We start from the raw sequence: 16,962 nt of genomic DNA, 5'->3' as shown, positions 1-16,962 counted from the left end.
ATACAAGCCATATACACTCATATACAAAGTGCATTTTACCTGGGCTTGAAATCTATGGCGAATAAAAAAAATCTGCTCTCGTAAATTTACAACTTAAATTAAAATTCGAGTTTAAATTTTTTTTTGTAAATTTACGATATTTTTTACAGTGTTTAATCGCTCACCCACAAGTGTATGTTATTTGTAACGACGACTTTGAGGTGGAAAAATTTAAGGGTTATTTTTGTTTCCAAGGTCAGTAAGTCGCCAATTTACGGTGACACGCGACAAACGTTGTCGCACGTTCGTTGTCGTTCATAATATAGTGCTGTAAGCGGTTTGTGTGCGCAGGACGAGTTGAGGGCGGCTGCACTTCTGGCCATGGACGTGGAGGTGTGCAAGGACGTGTACTTCTTCTCGGTCAACACGAGGGCGTGCGCAGGGGGCTGGACGGCCGGTATGTGTGGCCTGGTAAGTATGTGTACCGGGGGTACCGGGTGTAACTGTGAATACGCAGCAGTGTTGCGGGTTTGCCTACTCTTTACCCATAGCCCCTTACGGGTAACGAGTAGGCAAACCCGCAACACTGCTGCGTATTCACAGTTACACCCGGTACAGTTCATGTGTGGTAGGGTAGGCCTAATTTTGACTCTTTTCAATGCGATATCTCGAATAATTAAGTTTAACAGTTGCCGTACTGCCTAAATCCGAATCCGATGCAGTTTTCTGTTTTGAGATCGCGATCTCCGATCGGACTTTATCTTTGGTCAGATGTAGAGCCTTGAAACTTCATACTGGAAGTTTTTTGCTTCGGAGTCAGATTGATTCCGACAGCGAGGGGGAAATCACTCCGGGTAAAAGTGTACGAGTTAGTACGTTAGTACACGTTACTACACCCCACACTGTAAAAAAAATTAGAGGGAATTTTCCCCTCCCGGCGTGGCAACGCTCCTTTGCCAGCTAGTGTTCGGTAAATTTACAGACCCAAATAGCCTGTAAATCCCCGGCCCACTGGTGGGGAAATTTACAAGCCAATGTGGCTGGAAAAGAAGTCGTTCCAACCCACCCAAGTAAATTTACTACGTGGGCAGGAAAGGAGTCTTGACTGACTCACCGTCAGCAAATTTCCCATTGCGCGCGTGTGAGGATGACTTTCGTGCCCACCGTATGCAAATCTCCAGCCCAGGACAAGGATGGCGGCGTTGCCACTCCACTAGCACAGGAATTTCCTCTCCGATAACAGTCCTTAGGAGGAAAGTGCGAGTTTTTCGTATTGCTCTCGGGCCGACTGGACTGTATAATAGTCCACCGGTTTCCGAAATCAGTTTCAAAAATCTGATCATCGATCTCAAGAAGAGAACAAGTCATAGCAGCGACAAGTGAAGTCACAAGTCACATGGGAAGTACGCACGTGGGCGTACCTCTCAGTGACGAGGTGACGGGGACGTACTGAACAAGACATCGTTGCGGAGACCTCCCGAGCGTTACAATTTAACAGATTATTTGGGGGATATGGTTCACTTTTTCGGCAAACGCCGATTGTTGTCGGGTAGGTTGATTCCTTCTAAAACATACTGCGTAGAATTAAATGCCATTACCTGAAGGGACCTTTAATTTAATAGAAAAAGCTGATTTTGTGGGAGACGCGCTGACTGAAACGCCATCTAGCGGCAGTCAATCGCGGGCTTCGCGTCGGGGTGGCCGAGGTTAAAGAAAGGAGGTGATTGGTGTGGGGTGAGGTGGCGTCAGTGTAGTAGTAGTCCGAACCCACCTCTCCTTCCACGACGCTGTGGCAGTCACGAATTTGTTGGAAATTTGCAGCCGCCGCAAGGAGATTTGCAGGCAGTGGGATGCGCAAGTACACTTTTCTGCCCACGGCCACGGGATTCCCTCGTCGGGCTGGGGATATTCGCAGACGGTGGGTGCCGAACGGACCCTTTCTAGCCCACGTCGGGAAATTTGCAATCAACGAAGTCAGTAAATTCACTTGCGTGGGCAGGAAAGGATCCTTTCACAGCGCAAGTGGCATGCAAAGGCTACTTCCCATTCCAGTAGGTAAATTCCCAACCCATGTACTGCAAATCCCGAACCTTTGTACATGAAATTTCCCCACCCAGTAGCTAGTAAAATTACTAATATTTTTTACAGTGCATTTTTAGCATAATTTTTCACCATTTCTGCAAATTTTTTCTTATTACGGCACAATTACGCTTGATTTCTACCATAAGTACGCGTTATTACGCTTTTAGTACGAGTTAGTACGTCTTTAGTACAGGCCTGGGTGTACGAGTTAGTACGCAAGTGATTTCCCCCTCGTCCGACAGTACTCTAAAAGTGTTAACACGATGTTTACACCCAGATAAATAGTTTCTTGATTCAAAGTGCCAGCTGTCACAAGAACAAATTCACCATTGAAACAAGGCAATATTGTCCCTCCCTATATTGTCACAGAGAGACGTCGGAAGCCCGCTGGTCAACTGGCTGGGCGAGCTGGTGGGTCTGGCTGTGCAGAGCCACGGCTGCGGACAGCCTGGCTTCCCCACCGTGTTTGCCGACCTCACCGGTGCCGACGTCCTCACTTGGATCGAGGACAACATGGACATGAAGACGGACGCGACGCGAGCGCAGCGCCTGTGGTCAGCTTAGCAGGTGACTGCGTGATGTTCCACCTGTCATAACTGTGGCGCGAGGCCCAGCTACTCCCGACTGGTCACGGGATCTCATCCTTCCCTAGGTGTTCACATTTTCGAAAAAATAAAATAAAAAATAATAAGGACTTGTGGAGCTTGCCGGTAGTTAAATGTTAGTGCGCCCTCGCATCAGCGAGGGTTCATAGTCAAGGTTGAAATCACTTTTCATGCCCGAAAAGAGCGACGTATGTATACATCCGTTTAATTAGGGAACCACAAAAACGACTCTAAACGAGAGGGGTTGAATTTGATTGAAAATGTATATTAATCCCTGGAGTGACTTAAGTGGCTCTGCGGCTTTACCGATAAACGGACCATACAAATAATAAATAGTCATTACTTTTTGATAAAGGTTAATAATTAAGACATCTCTGATTGTTCTCCTTTCTTAGTTTAATCCATACCTGACTACGTACTCAAATTTGGAGGGCTCAGGGCACTCAGGGTGACGCAGAGATTAAAGAGCCAAAAAATTGTCTCTGTATATTTCTGAAGTAGACGTCTACTCCGTGGAGTCCACCCGGACGCTCGTCTAGTCGTCGTCATTCTTGCTCGTCTCCCGGATCCAGTCCTGGAGCTCGGGGTGCGCGAGGTTGGCGTAGAGCCCCGGGAAACCCGGCGACCCGCAGCCGATTCCCCAGGACACGACTCCCACTTGCACATGCTCGGCGTCCACCAGCGGCCCGCCCGAGTCACCCTGTTCACAACATGATACTTGAAATAATATCTCCCCCCCCCAAAAAAAAATGGGTATTGCGCGAATCTTCTACATCGTCCTAAAATTCCTTCCTCTCGCTTACCTGGCAAGAGTCCTTGCCGCCCACGCCGGCGCAGATCATGGTCTCGTCCACGAGGTCGCCCCGGGAGTCGTACACCTGCTTGCAGACGTCGAGCGGCACCGAGGGCAGCATCACCGCGTAGAGGTCCACGGGCGAGTCCCAGTCACCCGACTGGGCCAGAGAAGAAAGGGGTGAGAAGTGCGGAGTCAGGGCAGTGAGGTGCGTTTTATCAAGTTAGGGTTGTCAAGTTGAGTGTGTTATTGGCGGCCGATATTAATGTATCCGCGTAGGTGACATTTTTGCCGTTGGAGTAACTGTATATCATAACGTCTAAAACTTCTCGCACTGTGAACCGGGGTGAGGTCGGAGTCGGACAGTGCTTTTTAGGATTGCGAAAAAATCACCAAGTCAGCAGACAATCTAGCTGCACGTGAAAAAGTGCGCTTGGATCCTCTCAGGCGCGGTTTAAGCGGGGGGGGGGGGGGCGATCGCCCCTCTTGTCTGGGGGGGGGGGCGATCACCGATAGGCAATTTGCGACACAAAACTCCTGAATGTCGGCAACCGACAGTGCATCCCCCTCCCCCTGTCAGCCGGACCTTAATCCACGCCTGGATCCTCTGGGATCATATAGGGAAGGAAGACAACACAAGTGAATCCTCACATGCAGGGTGCCCCAGCCGCTGACGGTGAGCAGCTGACCTGCGGCCGGGGCGGCGTTCGGGGCTACCAGCTGCGTGGGCTTGGCCGCGACGCCCGTTAGGTCAAGGTCGCTCTCCAGCTGCATGAGCGCAACGTCGTGCGTCAGGGTGCCGATGTCGAACTTGGGGTGCTCCGCGGCCCAGATGACGTTCACGACCTGCCCGCCCGAGACCCGCGAAGACGAGCCGACGCGCACCGAGGCAGAGGTGGCGTCGCCGTCCAGCCTGCGAATGTCATGGCGGGAAAATGCAAGTCTATATCCGAGACCGACACATTTGTAGGGATCCTGACCCAACTGTACTCACGCGTTCACGCAGTGCCCCGCAGTCAAGACCCAGCGCTCGTTAAGAATAGAGCCACCGCAAATGTGGCTGCCGGACTCCATCATGGAAACCTGTCAAACAAAAGATGTACAGGTCATGGTGAGAAGAGGCAAATGAAAACTAAACGCGCGAAAAGGAAGATAGATGAGACGACGATTTGAAAATCACTGCTGACCTGGTAAGGGAAGTCCTTGATGTCCGCCACCAGACCGCCGACGATTTGCAGCCCGGAGGAGTAGCCATCGGAGAGGAAGCGGGGCGGCAGGCGAGGGTGCGGCCGCGGCAGGCCGTGGCAAACTGCAGCACGTGGCCATTAGAGGTGCGAACATGCGGCGAGTACACTGATGAATCAAGTGTTGAACCCAGTGAAACGGATTCTATCCAAATGACATCATTTTGATATTTTGATGTCATTGTCAAGATTTTGTCATTTTCGTTTAACTTTTTGACGTCATTTTGACATCAAATGATCTGCTTTGACATCCGATGATCTCAAACCGACATCAATACGTGAAACGAAAATGGCCAAAAATCTTGCCAATCATGACAAAATCCGCTTCACTTGGGAACCGTCCAACACTTAAAAGTATTCAACGCCAGTTGCACACTTTCAAGTGTTCAACTAGATAGTTGTGTACACTTGAAAGTGGTTCAGTGTATGTCTCGAAAGGGGGCAATAACATTGTGCCCGCAGAAATCAAATTCGTGGTTTATGGCACACCCCTCTGGCGGGCAGAAGGCACTCGAGATAAGCCAGTCGGTTTTTAATTGGCCGTAGCCTGGCGCGTGTGGAGGGCCCAGATAACTAACCAGTGCGTCGCGCTATGGGTTGGGCACTCTATCAGACTGTAGGTAAAAATGTTCAATGTTCCTTTTTGGGATGGAAAAAAGGTTTTCAGTTACCTGAGGTCGAAGGTTAGACTCTCGTATCAAACATAGGAGGTTGTGTGACCTGCGCTTTCCTTCTTCCTGGTTGCACACCCGACTGTACCGGAGTGGGGATTCATGAGCGTGCATGTGGGCTTACCTGCGTCGCACACCATGTCGCCTGGCCCCGTGCGAGTATGCAACCCTTCCGGTACAGATGACCAGCAAAGAGAAGACGGCGCAGATCAGCCACCCCCGGTGGGGGGGGGCAGAGGAGGTACGGACTTGCCTTACCCTTCACCCTAAATCCAATGTACTTTTTTTAAAGGGGGGGGGGGTCTAGAGCGCGCGATTTGATCCCCTTTGACGGGATGAGGCGCAACAGACCGTAGTGCTGATGTACCCGTGGGACCATAATAGAAGTTGGAGGATGGAGAGCCTAGCGGGAGGGGGTTGGACTTACCCGCCAGGACCACCAGGACGACGGGCAGCGCGCGCAGCATTGTGTCTGGGTATACGCGGCATCGTGGCCCTTATATAGGCATTCCTACGTGTGGCCACTTGCCGCAGAGTGCGATAGACCGATTACAAGAGGGCGTCAGAAATGAGGTTGAACTTGCCTGAGTGTGGCTAGGACTAATGTTGAGAGACGCAGTCGACGCAGTCGAGAAAGCGGGGTTTTCAAAACTATGCAACAGTTGTTGTTCGTAGTTATTGTTTGCTATTCTTTCTTCTTTAAATAAAAACAACATTTGGTTTAAGCAAAGCATAGGGTAAGGTGCCCTATTGTGGCCACTGTCCCATTGATGGCCACTTTTCTCGATTTCCAGCCAATCTGGTCACTTTACAATCTTGGCCTTGAAGTAGTGTTCTAGTAAGGTCCCTTCTTGGGCATAATAAGCCAAACTATGTCACATCGTTGTCTACATTACAAGAAAAAGGGGTGGCCATTATTGGGCAGGCCCATTCTTAAGGTGGCCATCATAGGGCATCTTACCCTATTATGTGAATATCCGAACTCAAACAAGTAGGTTGTCATCATTCCATTGGGAGGGATCCAGCCGGAACTTAAATGAATTTTAAAGAACGGATCAAAGGGCCGTTCAAAGAAACACCGTAGTTCCCTCTCCCAACTCCACCGTCAATCCATCCACCATACGGCGCTCTTCATTTTGAGTTAAATCATTTGTGTATTCTTGTTTTTTTTTGTTTTTTTAAATGCGTATTGCCTCATAATAATGAACAAGTGCTGTAGCGTGTTGCAGTTTGCAGGGATCGTCGCGGCCAAGGTCAGGGTTTTGTGTCATTTAGAACAAAATACAGTATGCATTTCCAGTTCAAATATTACGACCCTAAATTTTGTCAAACTCGAAAGCACAATCACCTTTGAGTACCTTATTTGGGCAGTGCGAATGTGAATAATGTGTCGTAATTTGGACGAACGTACAGATAACCGGTTAGCCGGAGCTATTTGAAAGATGCGCCGTATTAATCAGCGCTGTGTAGAAATGTTAGCCGGTTTCGACGCTTCTATCCGAATCGTAGCAGGCGCATGTTTTTGTTTACGTACTATTTGCAGGAAAACAGGCACGGCACCTGACAACTGGATATAACCACTCTGTCATGCTAGGCAGGCGACTTACTCAATAAGTGTATGTGGAATTCAATGAAAAAATGATAATTATTCGCATTGACCTCGTTCTAAATTTATTACATCTATTACTAATGACTTTATTTTGTCAGGAGATATTGCCAGGAGACAGTGACAGCGCGAGGGCACCTTGGCATCTGCGCTCTTTAGTCTTAACCTAAAAAGTAAGTATATAACGCAATATTTCATCATGTTGTCAAAGCGAGAGCAATTCTGGTTCGCGTGTTTCAGGGATTTTAGTTAGTTATCATGACTTAACTTAGTTAGTTATCATGTCTTAACCATTCTTGTTCGTATTCGAATTCTTCAGAAATTTGTGTTTCAAAATCTATCAGAAATCAATCTTAGTGTTACTTTTTCAATCTCTAAATGTATTAATAGAGTAATTTTATTGTATCATCGCTGTTTCTACAGCCTACGCGATCAGGATGGACCATCATCAGGTACACATCTATCTCGATTAGCATGGCTTTCCTCAGCTTTCAAAGTTTTGTAGTGGTTTGTGCGTTTCTTGAGTCATTCGGAGTTTCAAGTTCCCGCTATAGGTTTCCCTACACTGGCTTAGAAGACGATTAGTTTTAGATACTTACTTTAAAGGCCACAATATCTACGAAGTATCTTCTATTTAGTAATTGGCTTTTAAAACTGGAGTGTTCAAGTACCTGGGCATTATTATTTTTGTTCTGATACACGGTATACATTAAGGTTTGAATGTAAATATTTTATTAATTTTGTTTTGTGCTTTTTCCAGGCCTTTCCAAACTCAAAGCATCCTAGAAAGAAAAAGAAACAAAATTTATCAAAGTCTGATAAACCTTCTTTTTCTAATGATACCGCGACCTCTGAAGACCTGGAAGCAGAGTTGAAGTCTTCTAAACAATGTCAGGAAAACCTGTCCTCTGCCCAAAGGTAGTGAAAGCAGTATCAAGATGCTAAAACATTGCATTTGTATTTATGGATTGTGTCTTCATTATTATTGTTTTCTTTCAGTGTTTCTACTACTGAATTTCAACCAGAAGAACCTGGGGCTGGCCCAGCTAAGCGGAAACGGAATCGGAAAAAACAAACTAAAACACAGTCTGTAGATAAGGAAATTTCTGCTCCGGAGAAACTCAACGACGAAAGTAATTCTATTGTTCAGATTTCAGCATCTTTCATTCCGGTTGTTCAAAAGGCAATACATCTATTGGAAGCTTCTGAGCAACAGATGAATTGCTCTCAATCAACTGGCACAAGCAACTCAACAAAGTCTTCTAAGAAGGCTAAAAAGGGTAAAACCCCTTCGGCACCCCCTCACAGTGAGGTGGTTACAGTTGTTTCCCCTGGAGCTTCCAGATTATCAGGCACACAGGGAACTTCAAACACTAGTGTTAATGTCACTGACCATTATATGCAACAATCTGGAAAAAACTTCAGTGGTTTAAACCTTCAGGATATTGAGTTTCTGAAGAGTGCAAGTAGCATTGGCCCCATTTACTCTAGATCATCATTTTCCTCCTCTGTCACTGTAACTTCAAGCAGTCTCAGTAATCAGCTTAGTAGTGAGAGAATTTGCAGCGCCCACCTCTACGGTGGTATTCCAAATTCATCAGGAAGTGAAATTTCATCCATTGTAAGTACAATGAGTGCTCCAGAAGCATCAAAGAAATCAAGAGAGGATGTTGAGGCTGAACGTAAGGCAAGAAAAGCTGCAAAGGCAGCTGCCAAACTCAAACCAAAGAGCAATGCTCCACAAGAACCTGCACCCACTAAACCAGATAAGACTGGGGTGAAAGAAGCAGGCACAAGCAAGAAAGACACTGCTGCTTCTTCCTCTAAAAGTGTAAACCCAAAATCAACTGGACAAAATGATTCTGTGGAAACATCGAATGAAACCATAAAATTATCAGAACCTAGTTCATCACAGACTCGAAAGAGTAGAGCTCCAGATGAGCCTGATTTTGCAAGAGTAAATGTTCTTCCTTCAGATTGTGATGAAAATGAACTTCCTAAAAGTTTGCAACACCTCTCATTAAAGGATGATCCTGAAAAGAAAGAAAGACTTGTTATTAAAAAGTCAGTTACTGAAAAACCGATAGAGACTACAAAGAAAGAAGTTTCTGATAAGAAGGGAGAAAATGAGAAAAAGGGAGACATTGAGAAGAAGGAAGGTAGTGAGAAAAGTAAGGCTGAACTGAAAGCTGAGAGACGTGCCAAGCAGGTTAGTTTTCTTTCCATATATCAGATAATGACTTCTCATTGAATGGTACAATTATTTTGTGTTCTGTTGCCCCTCGATGTAGGAAGCCCAACGCGCCGCAAAGGCCCAGCAGCAAGAAAAACAAAAGGCCCTACAAAATGTTCAGAAACAGACTATACAGCAGCCTAAGTCCTTAAGGCCGCCTGAGAAACCTCAACTGAAGGATATCAAGGCTAAAGAACAGGGAAAGATATCTTCAACATCAAAATCAGCTATAGTAAGAACTGCGTTGCACATGAAGAAAACTGAAATATTCTATTTTTCCCTCTGTAATGCTACATTTGTTTTGTTTTTGTGAAGGATACAAAGGCAGAGCGACGAGTGAAACTTTTTAGCCACTTATATCAAAACTCATTCAAAAACATATCACAGACAATTGGGTAATTTCTTTGGACGAAAATTCCTGTTATGTATGTAAATTCCTGTTATGTTATGTAATGTATTTGTTGTTTGAAATTACTTCTCTAATTTTAGTGTCAGCCATCCTCAATATCACATGTCTATTGTTCGTTTGGGTGTGCAATATTCTAACCGTGTGATACTTGGATCTAATGCACGATGCCTTGCTCTCTTATATACTCTAAAGGATGTAAGTATGACACAGGCAAATGAGTCGTATTTCTAGGTTGAACTATAGGCTCATGCAATGATCTTACCTACTTTCTCTAACTTCCAGTTGATAGCTGACTATGAAACTCCACCTCAAAAAGAATTTTCCAGAGGTTTAGAAGCCTATCTTCAACCCAACATGGATTTTCTACAGCAGTGCCGTCCTCATTCAGTTTCTATGGTTAATGCATTGCGGTACATCAAGTGGCAGCTAACTCAATTATCAATTGAAAACTCTGATACAGAGGTAAAGTATTTGCAATTCATAGTACTGTAGTTGGTTTTGAATACTTGCTTTGAAGTAGATTCAGAGCTTAGGAAATGTCATTGCTGTTTTGCAAATTAGGCTCGACAACATATTCTTGAAGCTATTGATCAGTACATTTCTGATCAAATTGGAAAGGCAGCTGAAGCTATTGGGGAGGTTGTCAAAGACAAAATCGATGACAATGATGTTATTTTAGTGTATGCTTGGTAAGTGTAAATTGTTATTTTGCAACAGTCATTGAACACTGACTGATGAAATGTTACCATCTTTTTTTTTATTTTCCAGCTCTTCACTAGTCCTTAGTGCTCTTAAAATTGCTCTAGAGACTAAACGTAAATTTCATGTCATAGTTGTTGACTCACTCCCGTGGCTGGAGGGAAGGGAGATGCTCAGACGTCTTGTCTCAATGGGTGTTCAGTGCTCTTATGTTCACCTCTCTGCTGCCAGTTTTGTAATGAGACAAGTAGGTTATGAAAGTATGGTATTAGTTTTCTTTAGTATGAAATATTTTTAAAACTTATTCTTCTTATTTCTGCAATGTCATTCAGGTATCTAAAGTACTCCTTGGTGCACATGCACTTTTAGCAAATGGCTATGTTATGTCTCGAGCTGGTACATCCCAAATTGCTCTCTTGGCTCATGCATACAATGTACCCGTCCTGGTATGTTGTGAAACATACAAATTTAGTGAGCGTGTTCAAACTGACTCAATTGTCTACAATGAATTAGGTATGCTGTTAATACTTTCAGAAACACAATTTTCTTTATTATTTTGGGATGCATTTAGCTTTGTGCTATTCTACAACTTTGTGATGCACCATATTGCCATATTTTATCCTATTTATTTATTTATTTATTTTGTACATCTGGTGAGGTCCAGAGGGCCAGGCCTCGTGTTGGACATAAAAGTTTACATGGTTTATTGACGGCAGTGAACATGGCAAAAAATTAGAATATTAAAAGTTGATAAAAGCATATTAAAAGTTTCCAGTAAAAAGGTTGCTGTATTATTAAAAAAATGAGATTTGACAAGTTTTTTAAATTTACTGAATGCAGTCATTGGTGGATTTGATGGCATCTGGAAGGCTATTGTAGAGGAGGCAGCTCTTATAGTACACACTATTAAAGCCCTATTTGGTGGATTTAATAGAGGGAATATATTGTTGTTAGACTGGGTATTGTAAGAATGAATATTGGAATTTTGGGTGACGTGGGTAGTTAGGAGTTTATTGGAGTGAAGATGATTGTAAATTATTAAATTAAATGTAAATTATAATTGTAAATTATATTTTGAACTGTTCTAGCTGACCCTGATGAGCTTATCGGATCACGAAGGGCCGGAGACAGAGAGAAAGAGGGTGAACGCCCACTGGCAAACTGGAGAGATATCCCTTCTCTCAGCCTATTGAACTTGGTGTATGATGTTACACCACCAGATTTAGTTACTGCTGTTGTGACAGAGCGTGCCATCCTTCCCTGCACCAGTGTTCCAGTCATTCTGCGCATTAAGCCCACTGAATGTTGATGATATTGGATCATTAACTTCTTTATTTTGGTTAAAAAGAGACTTCACGGTATGTATATAATTAAATTGTCTTATGATTCTATAAGGGTAGCTTACGTACAATTTTATTCAACAGAATGTAAAATAACTAATCTAAAATAGTGAATGTACCTGTACTCTTCAATTCAATATATTGCACCCCTTGATGGGTTCATATTGAATTTTCATACATGTAGTTTTATGGGATTTGTTTTACCTTGGCTGCTGCCTGTGTTTCTTGATTTAATATGTGTCTTTGTAAAATGCTTTCCTATCTATTGTATATAGTCCCAGATGGAAATTAATATCTCATTTAAAAAAAAGATTTAGCAGTCATTTACTTTTTTCAACAAAACGTAGTTCTGAAACCCTATTTTATTGTTTCTGGTTTCTCAAAGCCTCTATCAATTAAGCAAAACTTCACAGTTTGCTTGATGGTTGTCTCCTTGGTGCAGAAGTAAGAAAAGAGGCGCGATTTCACAATCCTTTCTGGTGTGGGGGCCTTCTGGTCGTAGTGAGGTAGATAGGAGGGTCATACTCAGAAATACTGGGGTAGTATTGTTACTCTGTTTTCACTCGTTTTATTTTCTTTCCAAGAATATTGGTGTTTAAATAGAAATTTAACATTTTTACACAAATACATATCTTTTCTAACAGTTCAGGCTTAATCCTCTAAATTATCTATCCCCATATACAAACCTTAATTAAATCAACAATATTACAAATGACTAGCAAGTATTATTTAGACATTTGTGTCCTGCTGTACAAATTCTTCAGTTTTACTTGGTAAACTTTGAGATTTCTTTATCAACATTTCCAAATGTTTGTTCTGCTAACAGGATTTTATGACCTGATTGGTTTTTTGACTCACACCATTTAAAAAAAAAAACGTATTCACAAAAATAAGACTTTTGCATTAAATTTTGGAGTGCGCTTTTAAAAGCTACTCTTGGTTCAATAATGGTTCTTATGAATGTCACAGTAGAATTTACTATTAGTTACAACCTAAAATACACTTTCAAAATTCTTTAGAGGTGTCCCTCTTTTTTCTTAAAGTAGACATCACAATGTTTAAAACTGTGTATTACTTAAAAATACACTAACAGTATTGTACTATCTTTGGCGTTTTCTGACAGGCCCAGGGCTGCAGATTTATACATTTTTCTTTAAATAATTAAATAATCCTATATATTTAAGTCTTTTTGGTTTCTCTAAATGTGGAAGATGGTTGTTAACTTCCAGGAAGTCTGCTTTTCCTGCACTCCTTTTCGTCTGATAGATCACCGCAATCATCTACACCATTGCATACAGCTCGCTTCCTAATACATCTACCATTTCTGAAAAACCGTAAAGAAAACAAAAACATTAGGTGTTATCCCTTTTTTTCTGTTGAGATTTTCAATATACAACAATTTATTTATTGTTTATAGTTTCTGTAACTTACCCACATTTCCATTCATGGTTTTTGCAATCACCTCCACATCCAAAAGGTTCGTCAGACTTGTCTCCACAGTCAGCAAATCCATCACAGAATCTTGCATGAGATATGCATTGGCCATTAGAGCATGTGAATTGGTCTTGCCTTGGGCAAGCTGAAAGTGAGAAAGCTGGGATGAGAAATAATTTGTAAGTCTTTGTGATCATGAATTAAAAACAAGTGTGAACAAATCAGCAAGTGTATACTTACTTCTAGTACAATTTAGTTCATCAGCAGCATCCCAGCAATCGACAACACCATCACAGCGCTTCGACTTAGGCAGGCAGGATGTCTTGTTTCCACACTGAAAGTGCGTCTGCAGATTGCATTCTGTAAAATCAATAGAGAACTACTTATTGCAAGAGAAAAATCGTACATCAGAGGATGGAGTAGAATATTTCTATATCTTTATCTGAGATGACCGGCGGCCAAGCATAGAACGATTGATTGCTTTAAGTTAGGAGCTCCAACTAGTTGGTATCAATATGTAGTAGACGTAAACTAATTTTCCATTCGTTTCCCCAGTCTCTTTGAGTGGCGCGGCAGGGAACACTACAAAATTATAGGGCCACCTCCAAAGATTCTCAGATACCTACCGCAGTTGTGCTCGTCGGTGTGGTCATAGCAGTTGAAGTGGCCGTCGCAGCGCTTGACGAGGGGTATGCAGAGCTGGTTGCCGCAGCGCCACTCGCCGGGCAGGCACACCGAGTCGTCCACGCAGCGGAAGGCATCCACGTCGAGGCGTTGGCAGAACTCGAAGTTGAGCTTGCAGTGGCCACCGCAGCCCGTAGGGTCGAGCGGGTCCTTGACGGCGTGGCAGCGGGGCACGGCCTCCTCGCCCAGGGCGACGCACACCTCGCCGGTCAGGCACTCGTCGCAGTGCCGGGGCTCTCTGCGGGGGGCGGCCGTGGTAGTGGACGTGGTGGTGGGCCGCTGGGTGACGATGACGGGCACCAGCAGCGTGGTCATAGAGAAGGGCGAGGGGTGCGGCTCGGAAGACGGCGTCGACGCGGACGTCACAGGGGTGGCGGGGTGGAGGGGCAGGGAGGGGGTTATCACAGTCGAAGTGGAAGACGAGGAGGACGTCGGCGATGTGGCACTAGGAGGCCGTGCCGTGCTGGTGGTGGGCGTTGCACCCGGCGTCACCGGGGAGGGTTTGGAGGGGCCGAGCGCCACGACGGTGTCTGTGGGCAGAGGGGAAACAGTTAGACAGGTGTTCGAGGGTATTCGCCGGCGAGAGATTCAGAATGCCTGGAAACACACCTTGGATGAGGATGGTGGCGGCGGTGGGCGCGCCGGGTGCGGGCTGGCTCTGGCATGGCTCCATCTCGAAGGGCGAGCCGGCCGAGGGCAGCCGCAGGAGGCACGGCTCGGGGCCGTCCAGGGCGCGGCCGCGGCCTCCGTCCAGCGAGCATGTCCTGCTGCGCAGACGCACCATGGTGCCCGCGCTGCCGCCACCGCGAACGTCTCCCGACGAACCGGTCCAGTAGCACTCGCTCCAGGACGACCACGGCGCCCACCCGGGCACCGCGGGGTCGGCTCTGGCGGCGGTCGGGGTCGGCGTCGACGGGCCTGCCTCCTCGCCGTCCTCGTCGGTGGCGATGGGTGCGCCGACGAAGCCGATGGACTGCACGTCGACGGCAAGGTCACCGAGCCAGGCGCGGCCCGCGCGCCTCCGCAGCCCTCGGAGGAAGGCAAGGCCCGCGCGCTCCACCAGGTCGGGCATGTGCGCCGCGTCGCCCAGGACAACGTCGCAGTCCACGTCGATAGCGTCGAGTACGTCCTCACTCGGCCTCAGCGAGGTGACCGTCGAGTGGCGGTAGTGCGCCGCGAGCGCGCTCGCCTCGAACAGCGCGTCCAGCTGCAACAAGAACAGGGCGTGGTCAGTGGCGGGCGGCTCCAGGGCGAGACCCAGGGTGGCCGGGGCAGACACCCACCTGTAGCTGTATCCTGTCGGCCAGAGTCCTCCAGGCGGCGGACTGCTCGTCCCCGAGGCTGGGTGACCACCGCTCGCTCACCACACGAAACTCGCCGGCCAGGGTCACCATACCTGCGAAACAGAGCACAAGCGTAAGTAACGGCGTAAACGGGAAGAGATCTCAAGGAACCTAAATTGACTCAAAAACAAAAATACCGCCCATTTAAGGCGACAGCTACATTTTCTTTGAATGCGAGACAGGCAGTCGTGCCAGGCATCAATGGGCGGTGGCGGGCGGGGGCGGGTGAGGGTCGCGTCATGGGAACCACGCCACGCCGGGCTCGAATCGTCATAATGTGAGTACCCGGAGGGTCGCTAAGAGCGCCGTGATGCGCACGCGGGGCAGCGTCGAGCAACAGAGCCGACGCCTATGAGATAAAAAGAGGAGAGCGTTTAGAGAGCCCCTGGCTGTACGGCACCGGCACGGTATACCGGCACGGCACCAGGGGGAGGGAAAGGGGCCGCTGGGAACGGAAGAGCGGCTTCCTGTCCACGGGCGGGCTGAGCGGGGGCGGGGCGGGGCGGAGCGGCGCTCGCCTCTGGGCCCTGGACCCGCTCCAGCCCGGCCCCCCACTCCAGAGGATGCTCCTGGAGCTAAAGAGGGAGGGACACATTCCAGGTCCAGCTGAGGCGGCTCGGCTCCAGAGGTGCGTGGACTCGCGCCCTCCCAACCCTTCCAGCAGACAAGAGTGCGCCATCGTCCAACCCCCACCGCCTGTTCAGCGCCACAGATAGGGATTTTAAAGTACGAAATTTTTCCCCGCGCCCTGGACGAGAATGCACTCCGTCACGTGCAATCCAGCACTCGGTGAGAGCGAAGGCAGGATCACAGCTGACTTTTGGTCCGACTACCTTCTCAGGCTTAGCTTTGATATAGTACACAATAATCCTGACTGCAGCAACAAACAACATTCCGCCCAACAATCAGCGCATCACCAAACACGACAGACAGACTGCAGGCCTGCCGATCTACCATCATCGTCTGCGGGTAAACGCAATACTGCGTCGTCATCGCCGAACGCAGAATACGCTTAGTATGCACTTGAAGGTGACATCCCTGATGACGCTGCCCCCCTCCTTTCCCCCGCCCACACAGGAGCGCACCGGGGGAGAACGCACACAAAGCCAAAGCCGGAGCAGGAGCAGCCTTCGACTGCTTCAACTTATTGAATTCCTCTCCTGCCGGTTACGGTGGACCTCGGCGGCCAGCAGCGTCCAGGCTCCATGAAAAATAAAGTATCTCGCTCTCGAAAAATAAGGGAAAATAAAAGACGGAAAGGAAAGGCTGATCATCGGGGCGGGTACGGGCGGAGGAGGAGGCTCGGCGACATGGCAGCACGCCGTCGGGCCGCTGCGACGAGACAACTAGCCAACTGCGTTATAACATACCGATGAACCCTTCAAGGAAAAACGAACGTTGCACAGGGTAGCCAAGAGCTCGGAGCACAATTCAGTAAATACTGTACCGCATGCAGCCGTGTGGGCGCGTTGCCTACTCGCAAGGGGCAGTAAGGCGCCGTGGTGAGAGCAGGTGGCACGGCTGCTTGCAGTACAGTACTGTACTCGTATTGCTGCGACACATTCCGGGACGTGAGGGCCGCCGGGAATTATAAAACGCACCGGTGAAATGTACGCTCTACGGGGCTGTTGCCAGGCGAATAGTACTCCCTGTTTCACAAAAAGTCAGCGCAATGCGCGTTTGTCAGTCGCAGCCAGCTGCCTGCGGAGCGCCGGCGGCACGGCGGCGGCGGCCGGTGCAAGACGCCAAGAGCAACAAAAGGATCGCGTCGACGTGAACTAAATTGATTCGTCGGAAAAGCAGACCCCGAGGGCAAAGAGAGAGAGGCGGGGGGAGGAGG

General features: G+C 47.1%; 4 protein-coding genes across 7 annotated transcripts in view; 2 read left to right on the top strand and 2 right to left on the bottom strand.

Annotated features, from left to right (window-relative positions):
• Positions 1 to 3,037, top strand: part of LOC113204546 (trypsin-2-like) — a 5,206-nt gene extending 2,169 nt beyond the window's left edge. The window contains exons 5-7 of one of the 2 annotated variants that reach the window (XM_052268457.1): positions 150 to 234; positions 331 to 450; positions 2,431 to 3,037. In XM_052268457.1, the coding sequence (XP_052124417.1) occupies positions 150 to 234; positions 331 to 450; positions 2,431 to 2,657 (432 nt within the window). In that variant the 3' untranslated portion in view covers positions 2,658 to 3,037. The remainder of the gene's footprint in view (positions 1 to 149; positions 235 to 330; positions 451 to 2,430) is intronic. The other variant, XM_026419753.2, reaches the window with a different exon arrangement.
• A 4-nt stretch (positions 3,038 to 3,041) lies between these two features.
• Positions 3,042 to 5,957, bottom strand: LOC113204545 (trypsin-7-like). Its single transcript, XM_026419752.2, has 6 exons — positions 5,802 to 5,957; positions 4,647 to 4,768; positions 4,454 to 4,542; positions 4,111 to 4,372; positions 3,470 to 3,619; positions 3,042 to 3,366 (listed from the first exon to the last, which is right to left on the bottom strand). The coding sequence occupies exons 1-6, from the start codon at positions 5,839 to 5,841 to the stop codon at positions 3,202 to 3,204; spliced, it is 828 nt and encodes a 275-aa protein (XP_026275537.1). The 5' UTR covers positions 5,842 to 5,957; the 3' UTR covers positions 3,042 to 3,201.
• An 895-nt stretch (positions 5,958 to 6,852) lies between these two features.
• Positions 6,853 to 12,304, top strand: LOC113204516 (translation initiation factor eIF-2B subunit delta). The gene is made up of 13 exons (XM_026419713.2): positions 6,853 to 6,990; positions 7,082 to 7,153; positions 7,404 to 7,432; positions 7,741 to 7,898; positions 7,980 to 9,189; positions 9,272 to 9,445; positions 9,529 to 9,608; positions 9,703 to 9,817; positions 9,905 to 10,084; positions 10,184 to 10,311; positions 10,391 to 10,568; positions 10,654 to 10,834; positions 11,410 to 12,304. Exons 3-13 carry the CDS (start codon positions 7,418 to 7,420, stop codon positions 11,628 to 11,630), a joined length of 2,640 nt encoding a protein of 879 aa, XP_026275498.1. The 5' UTR covers positions 6,853 to 6,990; positions 7,082 to 7,153; positions 7,404 to 7,417; the 3' UTR covers positions 11,631 to 12,304.
• Positions 12,205 to 16,962, bottom strand: part of LOC113204517 (uncharacterized) — a 27,046-nt gene continuing 22,288 nt past the window's right edge. For 2 of the 3 annotated variants that reach the window (XM_052268453.1, XM_052268454.1), the window contains exons 5-10: positions 15,063 to 15,175; positions 14,389 to 14,986; positions 13,722 to 14,309; positions 13,336 to 13,455; positions 13,093 to 13,255; positions 12,205 to 12,985 (exon numbers count right to left, since the gene is read on the bottom strand). In XM_052268453.1, coding sequence (XP_052124413.1) covers positions 12,880 to 12,985; positions 13,093 to 13,255; positions 13,336 to 13,455; positions 13,722 to 14,309; positions 14,389 to 14,986; positions 15,063 to 15,175 — 1,688 coding nt within the window. In that variant the 3' untranslated portion in view covers positions 12,205 to 12,879. The remainder of the gene's footprint in view (positions 12,986 to 13,092; positions 13,256 to 13,335; positions 13,456 to 13,721; positions 14,310 to 14,388; positions 14,987 to 15,062; positions 15,176 to 16,962) is intronic. The other variant, XM_026419714.2, reaches the window with a different exon arrangement.

This window comes from Frankliniella occidentalis, unplaced genomic scaffold (genome assembly GCF_000697945.3).
Source record: "Frankliniella occidentalis isolate FOCC.00 unplaced genomic scaffold, Focc_3.1 Scaffold69, whole genome shotgun sequence".
In the NCBI taxonomy this organism is placed as follows: Eukaryota; Metazoa; Arthropoda; class Insecta; order Thysanoptera; family Thripidae; genus Frankliniella; species Frankliniella occidentalis.
This window is presented reverse-complemented; position numbering and strand designations above follow the sequence as displayed.